Source organism: Trachymyrmex septentrionalis, unplaced genomic scaffold (genome assembly GCF_001594115.1).
Source record: "Trachymyrmex septentrionalis isolate Tsep2-gDNA-1 unplaced genomic scaffold, Tsep1.0 scaffold60, whole genome shotgun sequence".
In the NCBI taxonomy this organism is placed as follows: domain Eukaryota; kingdom Metazoa; phylum Arthropoda; class Insecta; order Hymenoptera; family Formicidae; genus Trachymyrmex; species Trachymyrmex septentrionalis.
In genome coordinates, this window is record NW_017305779.1 from 2,318,561 (window position 1) to 2,336,932 (window position 18,372).

At 34.4% G+C, this 18,372-nt stretch overlaps 1 protein-coding gene across 1 annotated transcript; it reads left to right on the forward strand.

Annotated features, from left to right (window-relative positions):
* The first annotated feature begins 1,693 nt into the window (after positions 1-1,693).
* Positions 1,694-12,239, forward strand: LOC108752475. The gene is made up of 2 exons (XM_018493310.1): positions 1,694-1,787; positions 11,725-12,239. The coding sequence occupies exons 1-2, from the start codon at positions 1,701-1,703 to the stop codon at positions 12,136-12,138; spliced, it is 501 nt and encodes a 166-aa protein (XP_018348812.1). The 5' UTR covers positions 1,694-1,700; the 3' UTR covers positions 12,139-12,239.
* Positions 12,240-18,372: the final 6,133 nt, after the last annotated feature.

An 18,372-nucleotide genomic window follows, 5' to 3' on the forward strand; every position in this document is an offset into this window, starting at 1 on the left:
TTCTAGAAATTTACACAATAATGTATACACAAAATAACACACATAAACGTACGAGATATTGTAGAGGCGAATTTTTCATTTACGGCAGCAGAACTGCTGTTTCGGGCCGCCGGCGCGTAACGGATGTACACGAACGTAAAATAATAGCGACAATTAACGTCCGCATAAACGCTGCGTGCCCGATGATCGACCGACGTCGCGTAATGACACCCTCGGCTCACAACGGTAATATCAAGCGCGCTTAGCTCCGGGGCGTGGTGACAAATGATCCACGAGGAGCGGCTCATTTACTACCCGTCTCTCGCAGGGAGCGACGTTATTTTTATTTATTCGTGACTACTACCGCCGCGAGGAGATTCTATCCTCCTTAACTCGTCGCGCTCGATGGGGTGTCTGTACGCGAAGGTACGCGAGCTTTTCCATTCTTTAAATCCCCCGGGAGCCGCGTCGAATGCCGTAGCGTTTTCCCCGGGAGACTCTTCGGTGCCAGCTACGCGGAATGGCTTTAATGCCGGCCGCGAAAAGGAAGTCCCCTTCATCCGACGACTGCACCACCTCGTGTGTCACCCTTCCTACTCTTGAACGCCTCCCTCCGAGCTTGGCACGCTTCTTTCAGTCCTTCTTTTTTGCGCCATCGTGCTTACGGGTCCCATCGGCACTCGCTAAAGCGCCGGGCACAATGGGGATCGTGCGGAGATAAGGTGGATCGATGATTCTCGTCCAAAGAAGACGGTCATATGGCGAGACATGTTTGTTAACGTGACGTTTGAGATAAGGCTCCTTCATTGTTTAATTTCTTGTTTAACTTTGTGTTAACTCAACTACTGCAGCTAGACTTGATAATGCGGTAATGTTACGCGGTTCAAATAATCTAATGCTTTTACGTTTCGCGTTAATATGATTAAGAAGTGAACTTTGTTTTTTCAATTGCTCGTCTTCATAATGGATAAGAAAGAGCTGGCCTCGCTTAATAGCTTAACCGAGAGGATTCCGAGATTTTGATGCGTACGACCGTATCAACTGACTTAAATGCAAATCCACGTGGCTTTAAAATGGGAACGAGAGAAGTCCATCAGGTGATTCATAGCTCTTTTTTTTTCTGCAATTTCCAAGAATAACGGATTATGTCGTTTCACTTTTGCTACTGAAATGGGGTTGATGGTTCTCCGCTTACCCAAACCGCCCTCCTCTTATCTTTCAATACGACATTAAGTTCAGCATTAATATTATTATTATTTCTCTCTTTTTTTTTTCTCGAATAATATATTTACATTTAACGCGCACAATACATATATAACAATCCTAGTGCTCGCACAGCTTAACCGCTTTGTCTCTCTGTCTATAATGTAAATAACAGCGATTGTTTATATGCCGGGGGCGTACGGTGCGGCGCACTGTCAAAATCCATACGTCAAAGGGATATAAATCGTCCCTTATATCTTCATTCAAAGTGGCAATTTTCGAGGGAGAGTTGCTGCTGGCAACGATCACAAGTGGAAAAGCCAATGCGAGAGCTTCATTTCGGAGAGGTACCCACGGCACAAAAATAGTCGGGTGGTGCACCGCTGACCCTCATTCTCTCGTCGGCGATCGGAATCAAAGCTACAAAAGCTGCAGTGATATATTCGCTGGTCGACCGCAAAGCCGATTCCGGCAAATCATACGTATACCGCACGTATACGTATGCGACCCGTGTCCGTATGTGTGTGCGTGTACGAATGTGGCTCATGTTCAAAGCCACACACGTATACGCAAATATACCAGCACGCAAGAGGAAGTCCCATCAGGTAACGATAGCATGTTCGTGGCATTACCTTAGTCCCAATTTGCATTACTCTCTTGGTTCACAATTATCGATATATTGTTCGCTTATGTCAACCGATTGTTTACTCACCTATACAAAGAAGCGGAAAGAGAGAGAGAGAGAGAGAGAGAGAGAGAGAGAGAGAGACTTGCGTCTCGCTTTTGATATCCAATGTTATGAAATTGTGAATTTGTTAAATATCTTGCGATCCCGGATGCGAACGCAGTAAGATTATTATTGTTCCTCTTCTCACGCGATATATTATAGTACATAACTATAGTGTAACACAAACTACGTTCATTCTCGTGGAAATTTAATTTCGCGAGAATTTCCTAATCGCATGCAACGTTATATCGATCGTCTCGACGACAGACTAAAATAAAATTGAAATTTTCGCATAAAGTAGACGGCATACTTTTATAAAGTTATCTTTAACATTGAAGGATCTTCTCTCTTCCTGGAAATATTTTTGCTCCTTTGAAACGGACAAAATATTATTTAAATAAACCTTCTGGCGGTCCCTATTATCGTTTCAGAATTTAAATAAATAGTAAATTTAATGATGTTTATAAAATAGTTAATTGAGATTTCTAGAGATAATAACGCCTCACTAATAGATGGAATTGCAATCGACTTTTATGCGCAAATAACACGGTTATGTAAAATAATTCCATGCAAAATGGTTATATTATCGTAGTAAAGCAGTTAATATGCTGAGTAATAAATACGCGGTCGAAATTATAGAAATATATAACACGTGCTAGTTAAATACCGTGGCTGATATACACAATATTTGAGTACATTACATAACATTATGTGCATATACATAATATTTTTCAATTTGTCAAAATTATAAGAATTGTTAAATTATTAATTCCATTTGAATATACACTTTTCAAATAATATTTAAGAGAAATCAGGGGAAATAATTATTTTGTAATACATGTAAATTATATTGCTTTTTTTTATCGCTAATAGATCCTTTTTATATATTTTTTTTAATTTTATACATTTCCTGGATATATATATAGAAAATATTTTGTTAATAAAAATTAAAACTAAAATATTGAAAGGACAATTATTTACTGTAGTTAAAAGAGCTTCGAGATACTTTAAATGACATCTACCATATTCCGATCCAGATATAACTCAGTGGATCAAGCAGTTGAGAAGCTCTAATGGTAAGCTATAAAGAATGAATTATAGTATACATAATATAGATATATATATAATATTATAGACATTCATTTAATTGTCATGAAATAAAATAATAAATAACAGAGTTAAAAATTGCAATGTCAATGGATATTATTTTTCAGAATGTACGCATGTAAGAAAGATCGTTTATCGATACTGCCTGCAGCATGAATAAATAATATTACTATCAGTCGAGAATATTGCGATAGTAGATAAATTTGTATAAATATATTATTATGTTTACTATTAAATCTGTGTCGCAAGATTCCACTATCGATAAATGTGCATCTGCAATTTTCACATGCTGGAAAACGTACATGCATATCTCCATGTTTGCGAGTCGGTCAAGTCACCCTCGTCTTAATTAAAAAAGAAAAGATTAAGATTGAATGAAAAGGTACATTCGGCAACTCTATATACATCCCAACTTTACATAAAACATAAGTCCGACGATCTACCGGCTCCGGCAATGCATCTGATAATAAATTAAAGAGTCAACGATGTAGCTGCATAAATACTCGCTCACTAAGATGATTTGCCTAATTTGTCCGTTAGATCGACGAAAGGTTAATTAATTCGAAGTTCCGAACTGGAGTCAGAGAGCGAACTCCTGGGAGATCGGTCGATTTGATACCTTGACATACGTTTAATTAATCACGCGCTAATTAACTTTGGCGTGATTAACGCTCAAGTTTTTTTTTTCCATGCAGATTTTACCGAAAAGAATCAAGCTTATCGCACACACGTTGTATCCTCTCTTTTATAAATCACTCTCTGTATTCCTGCTGCGCGTAGAGATGAACGTGAAGAGTCACGCGTGAATACATTAAAAACGTTTCCTACTGTAGACGCGATCGTGAACGACGATAAAAACTTTGTTAACGGAAATAAAACCTCGACGATAATTGCTACGGCGAATTTTTTCACGTGCAACTAAACGTAAATTCCTCGCTCGACGGTATCATAATTTCGCGATGTTAAACTAACTCGTGTGTATTACAACAGGAAGAAAAAGAATTATTTAATGTATACGTTTCTGGCAACATTTCTCTGATAAAAATATTTAAAAAATTTAACTGAATATCAATTTGAATCTTGTAGTTGAAATATAATCAAATGAATTAACGCTAATATGAAAAGTGAAAATTATAATAAAACTTGTAACATCTGCTTTCCGTTGTTATAAAATTCACATTAAAACTGTATACTTTTTATGTTTCTGAGGAACGATCAACATGGATGAAATATTTGCTACGGTGACCGTTACGGCATAAAAAGCGCATAAATTATCCTAACGACCTGCGAGCGCGTGAATGTAAATTATTTAAGGACTTAATGAAAGCACCAAGCGAAGAATTAAACTTTTCACGTTGTCATTCGGTGAATGCAATTTCCTTTTTCGGAAGTTGCATCAATGTGCATGAAAGCGATATAAATGGCCTTAGGTACGCAGATCGATATGTGTAAATATTGGTAAATTGCATATGCTTAAACAGTCTGATTTGTTGTCCTATAATTTAAGGTCATTACCAGGTACATAATTATGAAACACGATGGACTTGGGACGATTAAATTAAGGTTAACGTAATTAAACCCGTCTGTCATCACACCAATTTAATCTCTTGATCACTACGAACTTTCAGAAATAAATTACATCATTTATTGTAATGAGTGCCTCAATAAAATTGTTAATAAACTCATTTGCTGTGAGAAAGAAAATTTTTACTTAAATTTATCACAAAAAGCCCTGTTATATAAATTTATAATGCATACAGAAAGAACAGTTTTATTGAAGTATTTAAAATTTAGCTATATATAGATTTAAAAATAATTTTGTTATATTATTAAAATAATTATGTAGAACATTCAAACTGGTTAATTGCTTGAATGTCAAAACTTTTTGCAGCATTGCTCACTATGCTTTTTCTATATAATTATTTTAATGGTCCAACAAAATTATTTTGAAATCCATACCTCCCTAAATGTTTAGACATTTCAATAAAATTCTTTCCTTGCATTATTTAAATATAATAATTTATTCAACAATAAAAATTATCTAATATTAGTAAAAACAAAAAATAATATTAATAGGAATATTTTATATTAATAAAAATTATAAAAGTACATCAGCACACAGAGTTTCCATACTGATTCGAAAATTTTAACTACTCCACTACTCTGTGGAAAAAACGTGAAAAACTCGTGTAGAACTTATCGCGACTGCAATCGTTTTGAACACGGCGAAACATTTTGATGCAATACTTGAAACGTACAAGATACAAAGTTGTAAAGCAGCAAACTTGGGCAATTAAATTTCTCGCTCTCAAGCGCGCTATAAAAAATTATCTTGCGGTTGGACGACCATAAAGAGCAGACTCCACTTAGCATACCCGCAGTTTCCAAGCAATATTTGCTGTGGTAAAATTGCAAATTTTAATTTACGAGAAATAAATCTAAGGATATAAGCATAAGATTTCTTTTTCCGTAACTTTGATGATGAAAAAGTATTATTGATGTGATTTATATACAATTTTCTACAATAATATTTTCATATTTATTATATTTATATTTTCATGTACCTAAATATAATATATTTATATAAAATATTAATTATATAATGATTCTTATATTTTTATATAATTTTATATATATTTATGAAAATATAATAAATAACTGCAAAACAAGCCCGAGCAAGAGAAAAAACTTATTTATATATCTGACGCATGACGAATTCCCTGCGGAAAAAATAATACGCAAGAATATATTTTACATATCGAACAGATGTTTACGAAAACATTTTGAGAAACTTCCACGGAAGGCTGAACTCGAATTATTTATCGGATCTTCGTTCACCGCACAGAACTTTGCAACGCTTTGCAATATTCACTGATGCGACTTCTTCTTATGATGACGAGTAGAAACTTTATGTGTTATTGCTTTAACACGAACAATATTGAGCGACACATTTTATTAATATATCTAATATATTATAAATATATCAGATCTACACCGAATCAACTTGTAAACGTTTACTTTGTTGGACTTTTCCCATGGCATTACTGCATTACGCAGTCACATTTGAAGCTCGTTACCTCGCGTGTAATCAGCTATGCCACTTTTATCGCCCCTTGTTGATAGGTGACACGTGTGCACATATCGTTTACATACTGTAATATTTTACATAAATGACGTTTAACGACTTCATCACAATCCTTACTGACCTTAACTTAATAAGATCTTCCAGAAAAAATGTTCACACGGATCTCGATGATATCGGATGCTTAAATTATACGTATACGCGAAATCCAATACGTGTGTATACAAACGCGCGTTGCGCACGGTTAGTGTAACACAGTTATTACTGACGTGTAGTTACCAGCACGGCTTTAGTTGCTTTTCAATATGCGGGTACATGTTGTTCGTGTACACGGATTTTGTAATACACGTGAGACCTGTAGTCGTGTCAGATTACAGCCAGCAAAAACGGGAGAGATATCCAATAATAAAAACGTACATTGCACACATGTTGGTTAAGTAACTCGGTTTAACGAATGGCCTGAACCCTTTGATCACTATACCAAATAATTTAGATTTTTTTATGCATAAAAGTTAGTTTAATAGGAAACATGTGCGCATGAGTAAAAAAAAAATTCATTGAAAGTACAAATTTCTGCTTCGTCTATAGATTTTTTAGTCAATTTACGTGAATGACTTTTTCAGCGCGATGTTTATTCCACTGAATAATTTTTGTAACAGTGAACATCCAATTCTGGATATACCTCAAAGTAGCAAAAACAACTTTTGTAAAATAAAAAATTTGTAAACTCTTGTTTAAAATACCTTGAGATTAAGTGAATAAGTTATTCTATTATATCGTTCATTCGTATCGTAAAAGTTATTATTAGGCAATGATATCGAAACTTTCCCGTATTACGTAAAAGTAATTCTAGATTGATTAAAGAGTCTTGTGCCATGTAAGAGCACACCAGGAGATTCCAAGTCTTAATTATAACGCTATACGCGCATGTCTGTCGTGGAGAGTCGAGAAGATAGCGGAATTTACCACTCGAATTAATAACGAGAAATCCAGATTAATAATGGAAAGCATGGGAAACGCGAGAGAGCAAAAGTGCGATAGCGTCTATCGCATTAGTGATTCACATACGTTTAGATAAAACAAACGCCCCTTTGACACGCCCGTTAAAAAACGATACGTTCTCGTCGGCAAGACGTACACGGGACTTGGTGGTCGGAAAAGCTCTCGCATTTACGTCTTGCCGTCGGTCAAAGAAAGCCTTCGCCACGGCTGCGCGTCCCCCGTGAATAATGTTCGTTATTCGTCCTGGAAGTGAGTTTATTACATTGTGAGCAGGCACTACGGGGTTTTACAGCATAGGTACCGGCAAGATATAAAACGTCGTTGGCATACAAAGTGCAAAAACGCAACCAGGTAGGGAATCCTTTCTCACGTACGTACGTTTGATGTACAGTTCTCTCTCCTTCAACTTTCTTATCTTCATTTATCTAACACTTTTGTATAGAAGAATCTGAAGCTATCTTCACAGCTCTGAAGAAATAGAACTAATAGATCTCATCACACACTGTGTCCTTTAACAAATTGATTTCTCCTAAGTAAAAATTTAATTGCTTGTCACTGTCTATAAGAAAGATTGTCAATCTCATTCAATAATCTTTTTATACAAATGTCAATTCTTGATAATACAATCGTACTTAAATTAAAATGTTACTATTTTTATTTTAAAAACTGATTTCATTAAACTCTCCTAAAATTTAATAAAGTATTTTTTGAATCGATATTTACTTAATTTTTTATGCTATTAATTAAAATTATATCAAAAAGTGATCAACTACAAATTTGTCAAAAATTGTTCTAGTGTTGATTTTTTCTTTGAAAATACTCGGCACGTAAGCTTGATCGATATCTCGCTACGCTGTAATTACCATTACTGTAACAGCGCCGTGATTAAAAAAGTAAACTGCTCAGAGCAAAACGAGAAATTCTCCATAGCATTCATTGCTTTTAGATCGATTCTCGATATCGAATAACGAAGAGAGAAGATGGATGAAACATAAGGTCTCTCAGAAAATGCAAAAATATCGATTACGCTTTGTAGTCATTGCATAGTTCATTTCATGCAAATAAATTTGAAACTATCTTGATATATTATTTCATATATATAGTTCATATATTATTAAATTTTGCAAGTTTTATTTTTATACATAAGTTTGATAATAAGTAGCATATTCCAACGTAACGTGAATTTGAATTTGTTGAATTGTTTATTATTTTAAACGGTATAAAATAAAAAATAAATAGGCTCGCAACAAACGCAACGCAATATAATTGATATCAAGGCTTATAATGAATTATAGCTCATAAAATGAATTTCATTTTAATTACATAAGTACATTAATATAACTCTCAAATGTTTCGACATACAAAGTCTTCCTCAGTGATAATAATTCCTCAGATAATAAATAATACAAGTAACAACAAGTGAAGGGCGAAATAAGAGTCAGCGCATTACTTTAAAAAGGCATATAATTAAAGGTATAAATTAAAAGTACAGAAAAGATAAAAAAAAAAGAAAGAAAAGAAGTCTACTAAGAAATAAAAACGGTGAAAAATAAACATATAACATTACAAGTTTCGGCTATCGATTGTAATGTTATATGTTTATTTTTCACCGTTTTTATTTCTTAGTAGACTTCTTTTCTTTCTTTTTTTTTTATCTAACATATAATAAATAATAAGAATTGTCGCTCTAAGCTGATTTTACATACTTATCGGCGTGTTAAAATACTAAACGGTATTTGAATAAGATTATTCCTTATTCAACGGAAAATTTTAGATCCTTTAAATGCACATGCATTAGGTGCCATTTCGCAGAAACTTATCAATTATTAAAAGTTCTCTAACTTTATTTCAAACAAATTTGAAAAACTTTTACACAAAAATTTGATTTCAAAATTGCCCACAAACCTATTGTTTGAATACTTTTATTAAAATAGGCAAAAATAAAATTAAAAAAGAAGATCACTCAAATATTGTATATAAAATAAATTGTCTCGGCTGCATCTCTTCATATGTAGGACAAACAAAAAGAAAATCAAAAACTCGTTTAAAAGAACACAATAATGACATAAAAAAAACCAATTAATGTTATATCTGTTATCTCTCATCACAAACTAGATCACAATCATAGGATTGATTGGAAGAACACAATAATTTTAGATTTCAAACAATCATATCATAAAAGAACAGTCTCCGATATGACACATATCAAAAGACAAAAAATGAGTTTGAATAAACAGAGCGATACAGAATGCTGACATTTATCTACCAATTATTGAAAAAAGCCTCTCTACTGTCCAATAAACTATTCCCCTCTACTTTTCTTCCCTCTCCTTTCTTTACATAATTTATAAAGACTGCCGCAAAGTACGTGCCATCACATTTTGTTAAGAATAGTTCTTACCAAAAAGTTTTTCAAGACTCGTTGTTAATTTATTAAGAACAAGTATTTTATATATAATTGTATATTAAGAACTCCGAATTATACTTGCGAGAATTTTTGTCACACACACATAAAATACAAAGGTATAGTAAGCTAAATCTAAACCAATTCTTATTATCGACAATATATTAAAAAGTAGTATATAAAAATTTTGTTCTCTCTTTTTAAATTTAACTAGAATCTGAAAATTCCGTATTTTTCACACAAATTCTCACAAATCTTCAAGTAACACGGAATCTATTTCGCAATAAAATTTCGTAAGTAAATTTGTCATCTTCAATTCTGGACTTAAAATATTGTCAACTCGTTTCATAAACAAATGTAATTTTGTCATCGTCAATTCTGGACTTACAAAGAATTGTTAATATTCTTTTTAATTTTTATAACATCGTTTTATATTTTATTGTACTGATGATAGTCAAGACCAAAACGTTTATCATATTAACAATTTTTAAATGTATGACTTTCGCTTAAGAGACATCTTGCTTTGTGGCTGTATACTCCTTATTATTTATATTTTTTATTTCAAACAATCTTATAGTCAATATCTTTTCTAATTTCTCTGGAAGAAATATTAAAAAATACATTAATTGAGAAAGAATGTTTAAAAAAACAATACAACTTATGGATCAGTATCGATGTATCGCTTGAGGCTCGAAATCTGTTCGTGAGAAAACGGACGATGTGCCATAATAACATTTGGTTTCGCGTCACACAGTGCGTTCGACGGTTGTATTATAATACACAGAAAATACATGATGTGTATTATATTACATACAGAGAATTCGCGGCGAGACGAGACGAGAGCGCAATCGCGTGACTAGGCGCAGACAGGGGCGAGGAAACATTATTGAGCACGTGCACATAAATGTTTCTGAACAGGCTCGTATTTTACTTCATTCCGCACGATAAGAACCTTCCACCACCGTGATCCGAACAACTCATTTCTGACAACCCATTCATCGTTTTCCGCGGCACGTAACCTACTCTCCACGATTGCGCACCACTTTCAGACGCAGTGGGAACAGATAGAAAACGGAGGTACATTTTCAATCTCATTATACGTTTTCTATTATTCATCTTTATCGTAGATACTTCAAAGCATAATTAAAAATTTGATGCGTTTTTGAACAATTTCTGGTCGCGCTTTCGACGTATTATAAGTTGTGTTCTAATGCATTTTTTAAACATTCTCTCTTTCGACAAAAAATTTGCAGGATGCAGACATTTTTAATATAATATTTAGTATAATATTTATTTATATAATTTAATATTAATTATTATAATTTATAATTAATATAATTAATATTAATTAATACAATTTAATATACACTGTTAAATTCATAATATCAAATTATATCCAATTTGAGTTATTTTTATTTATTTCTATAAATCACTACTGGTCTTTCTCAATATGTTGTTCATTTAATTAAAACAACGAAATTAAATTCAGGTGTATTAAATTTGACTTAAATTTAGTTTATTATTAATAAGTGTATACATAAATATTTATTTTGAAACTAACTCCAGAAATGGACTGGATTTACATTTTGACATACATGATGGAAGTTAAAAATAACAAAATGTTATTTAATTCAAGAGATTGGATTATACTATATTGTTCCTTTAATATCTGACAGAGTGTGTAATAATATAATATAATATAATAACCTTCCTTTATACCATACATTACTTAAAGAATTTTACGATAATACACTTAAAATAATATACTCAAAGTCTCCGTATTATTCTGTATATTATGAACTTGAAAATAAATTGATAAAATGAATCATATCACAGTTACTCAATTTCATCCACTACTAAGAGTGTTTACAGATGTTTGTAGCCATTAGAGATACAGAGTATCCCAACACTATCGCGCTACTCCTCTTGATTACTCGAGAATCTGAAACTCGAGAATAAACTAAGAGAGATGATCGTTGTTTTAATGTTAAAACATCGCGATAATTCTTGATTTGCAATAGTTCAAAATTAAAAAATTTAAAAGGTATAAATAGATAACAATTATTTATCTATTCAAACTTTTTAAACTTTTAAATATAGTATTACGTTAGAAAATCTATTGTCTAATATTTTAAAATATTTTAAAATATTAGACAATAGATTTTCTAACGTAATACTGTACCAGAAATATCTCACAATAACATATCGAACTTGTTTAAGGTTTGTTTAAGGTGGCAGTTCTTCGCGCCTTCAAGAGAAGATACAAAAATGAGATTTTATTTCCCTCAACGTTTTCTGAGCGTGCTTCTGGTGCTCGTCGCTTTGACGTGCGCCACACAAGCCAGCAGCCTCCAAGTGAAGCGTTCTGTCTGGAATGATATCGGAAACACATTGAACAACATCGGGCAGACAATCAAGGGTACCATGAAAACCGGAATCGATTCTCTATTCTACCAACATTCGACTGCCGATCCCGAAATGATCCAACCGACCTTGGAATCGAACTGGAACGAAACGACACTATTAGGTCGGAATGAATCGGACTATCGGGAAATCATAGATGCTCCTATCAGATGCAAGCCTAATCAAGTATTAGTAAAAAAGCGATGTAGATTCGTATCTGGTCGACGATAAGATTCCGTCAGGTTTCAGATAACATCGAAGATATCTTTCACATTTTATCAGTAATTTTAAAATCTTATATTATTGTATTAATGTAAATTCTAAAATTTTATTGAATTGTCCTTAAATAACAATTTTCAAGAAATATATTATTTTTGAATTAATGTATTATATTTATGATTATAATTAGTTAACATAACCCAGAGAATGTCTACATATCTATTCAGATTGCATAACTTTGAGAAAATTTAATTATTCGCAGTAAGCGATATGACTTGACAATTACAGCTCGTCTATTATTAAGACCTTTAACGTACACGTATTTTTCGAACGAAATGTAACTATTTCATTTACGTTATATCGGTATATGTACTTGTAGAGCGTTTAATAATAACATAATTAAACGTTTCATAATGATATTAATATCAATTATGTGTTGATTGTTAAATAATTATCCATTATTCTATGTAATATTTGCTAAACTTAAAGCACAAGTAGCTACTTTATAATGGTACGCTTGATATGTTTTATACTGCTTATCAGATAAATCACGATGTCGACATCAGTCTTGATTAATAACATAATTATACATTTTATAAGCGAAGGTAATATCATTCACTGACATTTTGACATAACTTAGTAATTAACTTTTTTAACTATAAAGGAATATTTATCTACTGTTTAACGTATTACTACACTCGCGGGATCTGATTCATTTCGAAAATGTTTATTGCCGTCTCGTAATTAAAAATTATATCCATATTGTTTATGCGTTTTCTCGCTTGCCACTCACGTCCGCATAAATATCATATAAAATCCGGCGGAATCTCGTTGCTGTTTAACGTTTTCTTTTACGATCTCCGGGTAATATTTCGCACCCGAGGCCCGCACTAAGTACCCGTTCGATTTCTAAATTACACCTGTCACGAATATAAAACGAGAGTTACAGGGTACGCGATAGATCAGGCGGTATAATAATGACGCGGCGATACATATCGAATTCTCTTTTAATGACTGTATCGCGTGTAAACTGTAAAAACGCGATCGTGGAGGTAGATAAGCGTATACATTTGTAGGATTAATATATCGTTTACTTCCCTGACCGCGCAAAACGCCGCTGCGCTATTGTTCCCCTTATCTACCGCGTATTTCCTCAATTATCAATTATCAATTATTATGCTCGTGACACGGCTCTTCACGCGCACGAGAAATGCCATACACTCGCGCGGCGCTCTCGCGACTAATACTTACACATGTATATTGAACAATTAACGTGCATTCACATTTGTGAATAAAAATCAGTTGATGCAATATGATGGATAATATTCTTAGTCGAATATATATAATTTGCTCCTTTGCTCATTATAATTATAATTTTTGAAATTACATTATTTAAAGAAAAAATTAAAATGTTAATTAAAAAATATACTTTGAAAGAATAGAATTTTATTCCTCTGTAACCACGTATCACACAGTTGTATTTAAAAATTAATTTTACAAAAATTCCAGTGAATCAAAACATTTAAATTTTTATTTTCTCTTGTAGCAAATAAGCGATATGAAATATAAATTTGTTTTCCTAAAATTCTCTCAATTTGTAGTAAGAAGTAATAGCATCAATTCGAATCGATATACATTATTACGAGATCCTAAATATTTTAAATTTATGTTTGGACAATTTTTTCTTACTGAGATCGATAGACACGAATATTTCACGAAACGTCCAGCATTGTCTTCCAAACATCAGATCAGCTTTCATTACGCTATCGAAACGTTATTTTATCGTTCATTTTACCGGCTTTTCCACCTTCGCCGTAAAACGTACTTTAGTGAAGACAGGGCTCGTTCGGAATGACTGATTCAATTCGCGCTCCATACCACTACGTTTCTTACACAACAAAGCGCTCTCGTGCTCCGCGGTGCTTTCGTACTCGTCGCCGTGCGATATGTCGGTGTTAGGAGACTCCATATAAAGTACAGCTGTCGCTGAATAGAACGAGACCTGAATTTGCGTGATCGCTAATTGTGACTGCAATGCCTCTTTGTGACCAGCGCGCGCTCCTACACTCTCTACTTGCACACGTATCCGTAGAGAGCCGGCCAGATTTCCTGCTCATTGTCAGAAGTAGACGGCCCTCTCGGCACTTGTTGCTCGCACATCGACATTTGTCTGGCGCACCATTATATCGCGCTGCATTTCACTTCCGACGCCCGTACTCTTTGTCAAGTTAGGCTCGCGCCTCCATGTTGGGCATCGATTCCATGAAATGTGCATCCGCGTGTTTTGTCTTTTCAAGCGAGTCCTAGAAGAGTAACATGCAGCTACTGGAAGAGAAAATCATAAAGGGACATCGTGCTGCAATAACCTTATGCGTATCGTCTTTCAACTTCAGGAGTTAAAATAAAAGAAAACCAGAGAACCAGTGTTCAACGAGATAACTTAAAGCGAACTAGTTTGTATCAAGAGATTTCCAATCAAAATTTGAGTCTTATATTTTTTTTTATATAAATCTCATATGTCTATAAATAATGTAAATAAAATATAATATTAAAAAAAATAATGTTAAATCTAAATCAACGTGTGTAAATTATCTAAATACTGACAATGAGCCAATCTTTTACAGAGATCTAATGGCTAATTCATTACTGGAAGACAATAATTAATTGCTTATTTAAAGTGCTAAAAACATTAAATAATAGTATTGTTAATATTGAAAATAAATAATTAATTGCTGTCTTTCAGTATTAAATTGCCAGTGTTACATTTCTGGAGATAAGAGATGGCACACGCGAAATTATAGTAGCGAAAATCGTTAGATCCTCACAATTTTACATATGTAAAATTGCAACGAAAAAAAGTTGTATTTTTTTCTTAACATTCCAAGAACGTAATGACATTCCGTTATAATTCACCATCACATTTCATCGTACATTATTCTCGTCGGTATGGTAATCCTTTCTTTGCTTCGCTTTACGAGCACCGTCTTTATTGGATTTTCGCGACCGACGACGTTTCTGTATTCGACTCCTGAAAAGAATGTTTCATCGCTACTATTCGAAAAAGTAACTTCGAGCGACTGTTCCTTCCTTCTATTCTTTTTTTTTTTTTTTTAGTGCATCTACTACTTGTTATTGCCGCATGTTCGGGTAGATCTCACGGTTGGGAATTCTTGGCGAGACATCTTTTGTGATAATTTGAAATTCAAATAGAAGGTAACATAATGCTTATAAACGATACGAAAATAAAATGAAATTCAATGTGTGAATTTTTGACAATTTTAAAATTGAAAGCGCAAATGTATATACAAGTTGAAATCCTTCTTTGTGAATATTGGAGATCCTTATCGATAAATTATCAAAGCATATTACAAAATCTACTCTACTTTAATAATTCGCCTTAACGAATACTCAAGTAGAAGGAAATTTCGAGAAACGGTATTTTAGTACTATAATCTTGTAATATTCCGCAATAATGTAGAATCGCAAATCTTGTATTCAATTTTGAAAAATTTATTTGAATTGAGATGAATAATAATTGCTTATTCTCTCTCTCTCTCTCTCTCCCCCTCCCTTGTAAATATTTTGAAAGTCATGTTGTCTACAGACAAGTATTAAGATATTTCGTGTCTTATCCTGGATGCCTAGGTAATTTTCCGGACATTACCCATGATTTCGATTAACGGCTGACTCCAAGCATCGGAGTGCAGAATGAAAAGAACATCACTTTTTGACTTAAAAACAGAAAAAGAATATTATCCCTACAATGTAAAATATTGATTTTTTTTAAGTAACAAAATGCTCACTTTCGTCTTACTTTAGCAATGATATACTCGTATAATTCATTAATATAAGGAATATAAAAACTCCATATTTGAAACTTTAATAGGACGACTAGTTCCAGAAATATTTTTTATTAATCAATTATCTAACCTTTTTGCGATATTTCTATGAAGCCTTCAAAATAAATCTGCAAATTAAAATAAATAATTTTTTATAATAATTAATGAAATATAAAAAAATATTTGCTGTACAAGATTTAGAAAGTTGTCAGATATTCCACATATAATTGTTATTAAGAAAAAAAACACAAACTATTTTCATGCTGAGATCAATGGGTCATTATTCTTACTTTCTTTGTTTCATTCATCTGCGGAATTCGTATTTGTAATTTGCGTTGGATGACTACTAATAAGTACGATATCGGAAACTGATAGTAATTAGATCGTTGCAGTCAAAGCTAATAATAATGCACGAATTACTATTCATAAGCCGCGCCATGCTTACAGCATCCAGTTATAGCAATTACGCGTTCAAACGATCGTTTAAAGAGTTGAAAGCCCTCTGAGATATTTACCATTCCTCCTGTGGAAAAGCAGGATGCATGAATTGCTTCTCTCTCTCTCTCTCTCTCTCTCTCTCTCTCTCTCTCTCTCTCTCTAATTTAAACTTCCAAAATTTGCAAGGTAATCACTAATTTAAACTCGTATTTTCGGCTTAAATAATCACATAGTAGCATTTTAGAGTGTACGAAATATACGATATAGAAACGTTGTAGACGTTAATAACGGTTCTAAAGCTGCCTAAAGTTTTGACAGAACATAATGTCATGTGACACGGCTAATTGCCTCTATACATTTTCGCAATGATGAACCGCTATCTCTCGTGTAAGTAGAACACTTGCGTGTTAGTCAGACGAAACTGTAGAACCAGCTGTGTAATAAATATTAAGAAATCTTGATGGCGGATACTCATATTTTTCAAGGCAAACTTTTATTTTTCGTACTTCTTTAATCGATTTCTTTGTTCAAACAGTTTTATTTATGAAAAAGACAATCCACGTGCAATTTTTCTTATACAAACAAATATATATTTACGCGCGTATCAAAATTATGTAAACATATCCAAACGTTTGCATAATTTACTCTGCTATAACATACGTTTCCGCTTTGTAATAGTTCCATAAATTTTCTCCTCTCCACACCTTTCCTGTGCAGTGCCTCTTTTTATACCGCCTCTCGTCGTTAGACTATCGGACATCGACCAAAAACATCGCCCTGAATTTGTCCAGTGGCCATAGGCTTTCGGACCCGGCGGCGTCTCTTGACGTGTTCCCGAAAGAGGCAAACTAGTTTGCTCACGCCAGGGCGACACGATCGCCGTCCAAATACCCCCCCGCCCACGTTGTCTGGGAAAGCGCTTTTTTACATTTTTGCATATCCATGAGCGTCCCGGCTCGCGCGCGGTGAGCTAAGTCCGCAATATCGATAACCCATAATCGTCGTCACTCGTCGCTGCCACCGCCGTCGCTTCTAACCACCGTTATGAAACGTGCCGAAGCGAGGCTCGGGCATAAGTCTCGCGGCAAATCCAATATCCACAAACAGGCGTGCATGTGCAATGGGCAATCAGATGCAGCCGCGAGAGTGCATCAGGATGTTAGGACGCGAATCTTATCGATTCGGTTGGTCGCACGATCGTCCAAAAGCAATCCTCTTTCTCTCACTTTTCTTCGCTCTGTCTCTCGCGTACAAGAACGCGTACAAGACGAAGAGAACGTGGAGGACGACGGTGACGGCGGCGGCGGCGGCGGCGGCGGCGACGACGACGACGACGACGACGACCTGCTGGAAGAGCGGCGTTCACGGCGGGGGGCAATGCCGCTTTGAAAATCGATAAGCGCCTCCGCGTAGAGTCGACCAGTCAGGGGCTTTTCGGTGTATCCGCGCGCCGGAGATCCTGGCGGGGGCGCCTGGTGACCTCGAAACGCCAACGCCAGAGGATCCCCGAGCGTAATTTCACCCCGATGTGTCTATCGATATACTCTCACGGCGGAGCCGGAAGTCGCCACCGTAAAGTTCCGCGGACCGATGTCGATGACAGGATTAACGCTCGACGATGCCGCCTACATCCCTTGCCCGGGAGGAGCCGAGCTTTCCTCAATCGAGGGAAAACGCGAGGAAACTCACGGAAATAGAAGACGTTTCTGCGAAGAGTTCTCTCTGGCAGTGATATTCTCAGAACTCTGGAATTAAATATAACCGTCTCTTTCCGGAAACGTATACGGGCAAAATTTAGAAAATGAAAGTCACCTTCTGTAAATGTACATTGTTTTTAATTATTTACTCCGAATGTAAATACATGCATATAATTGCATATATATAATTTTATTATTTATGCTATTATCGATACATCAAATGATATCGATATTAATGATAATATTGCGCTAGTAACACAATACGTATTGCA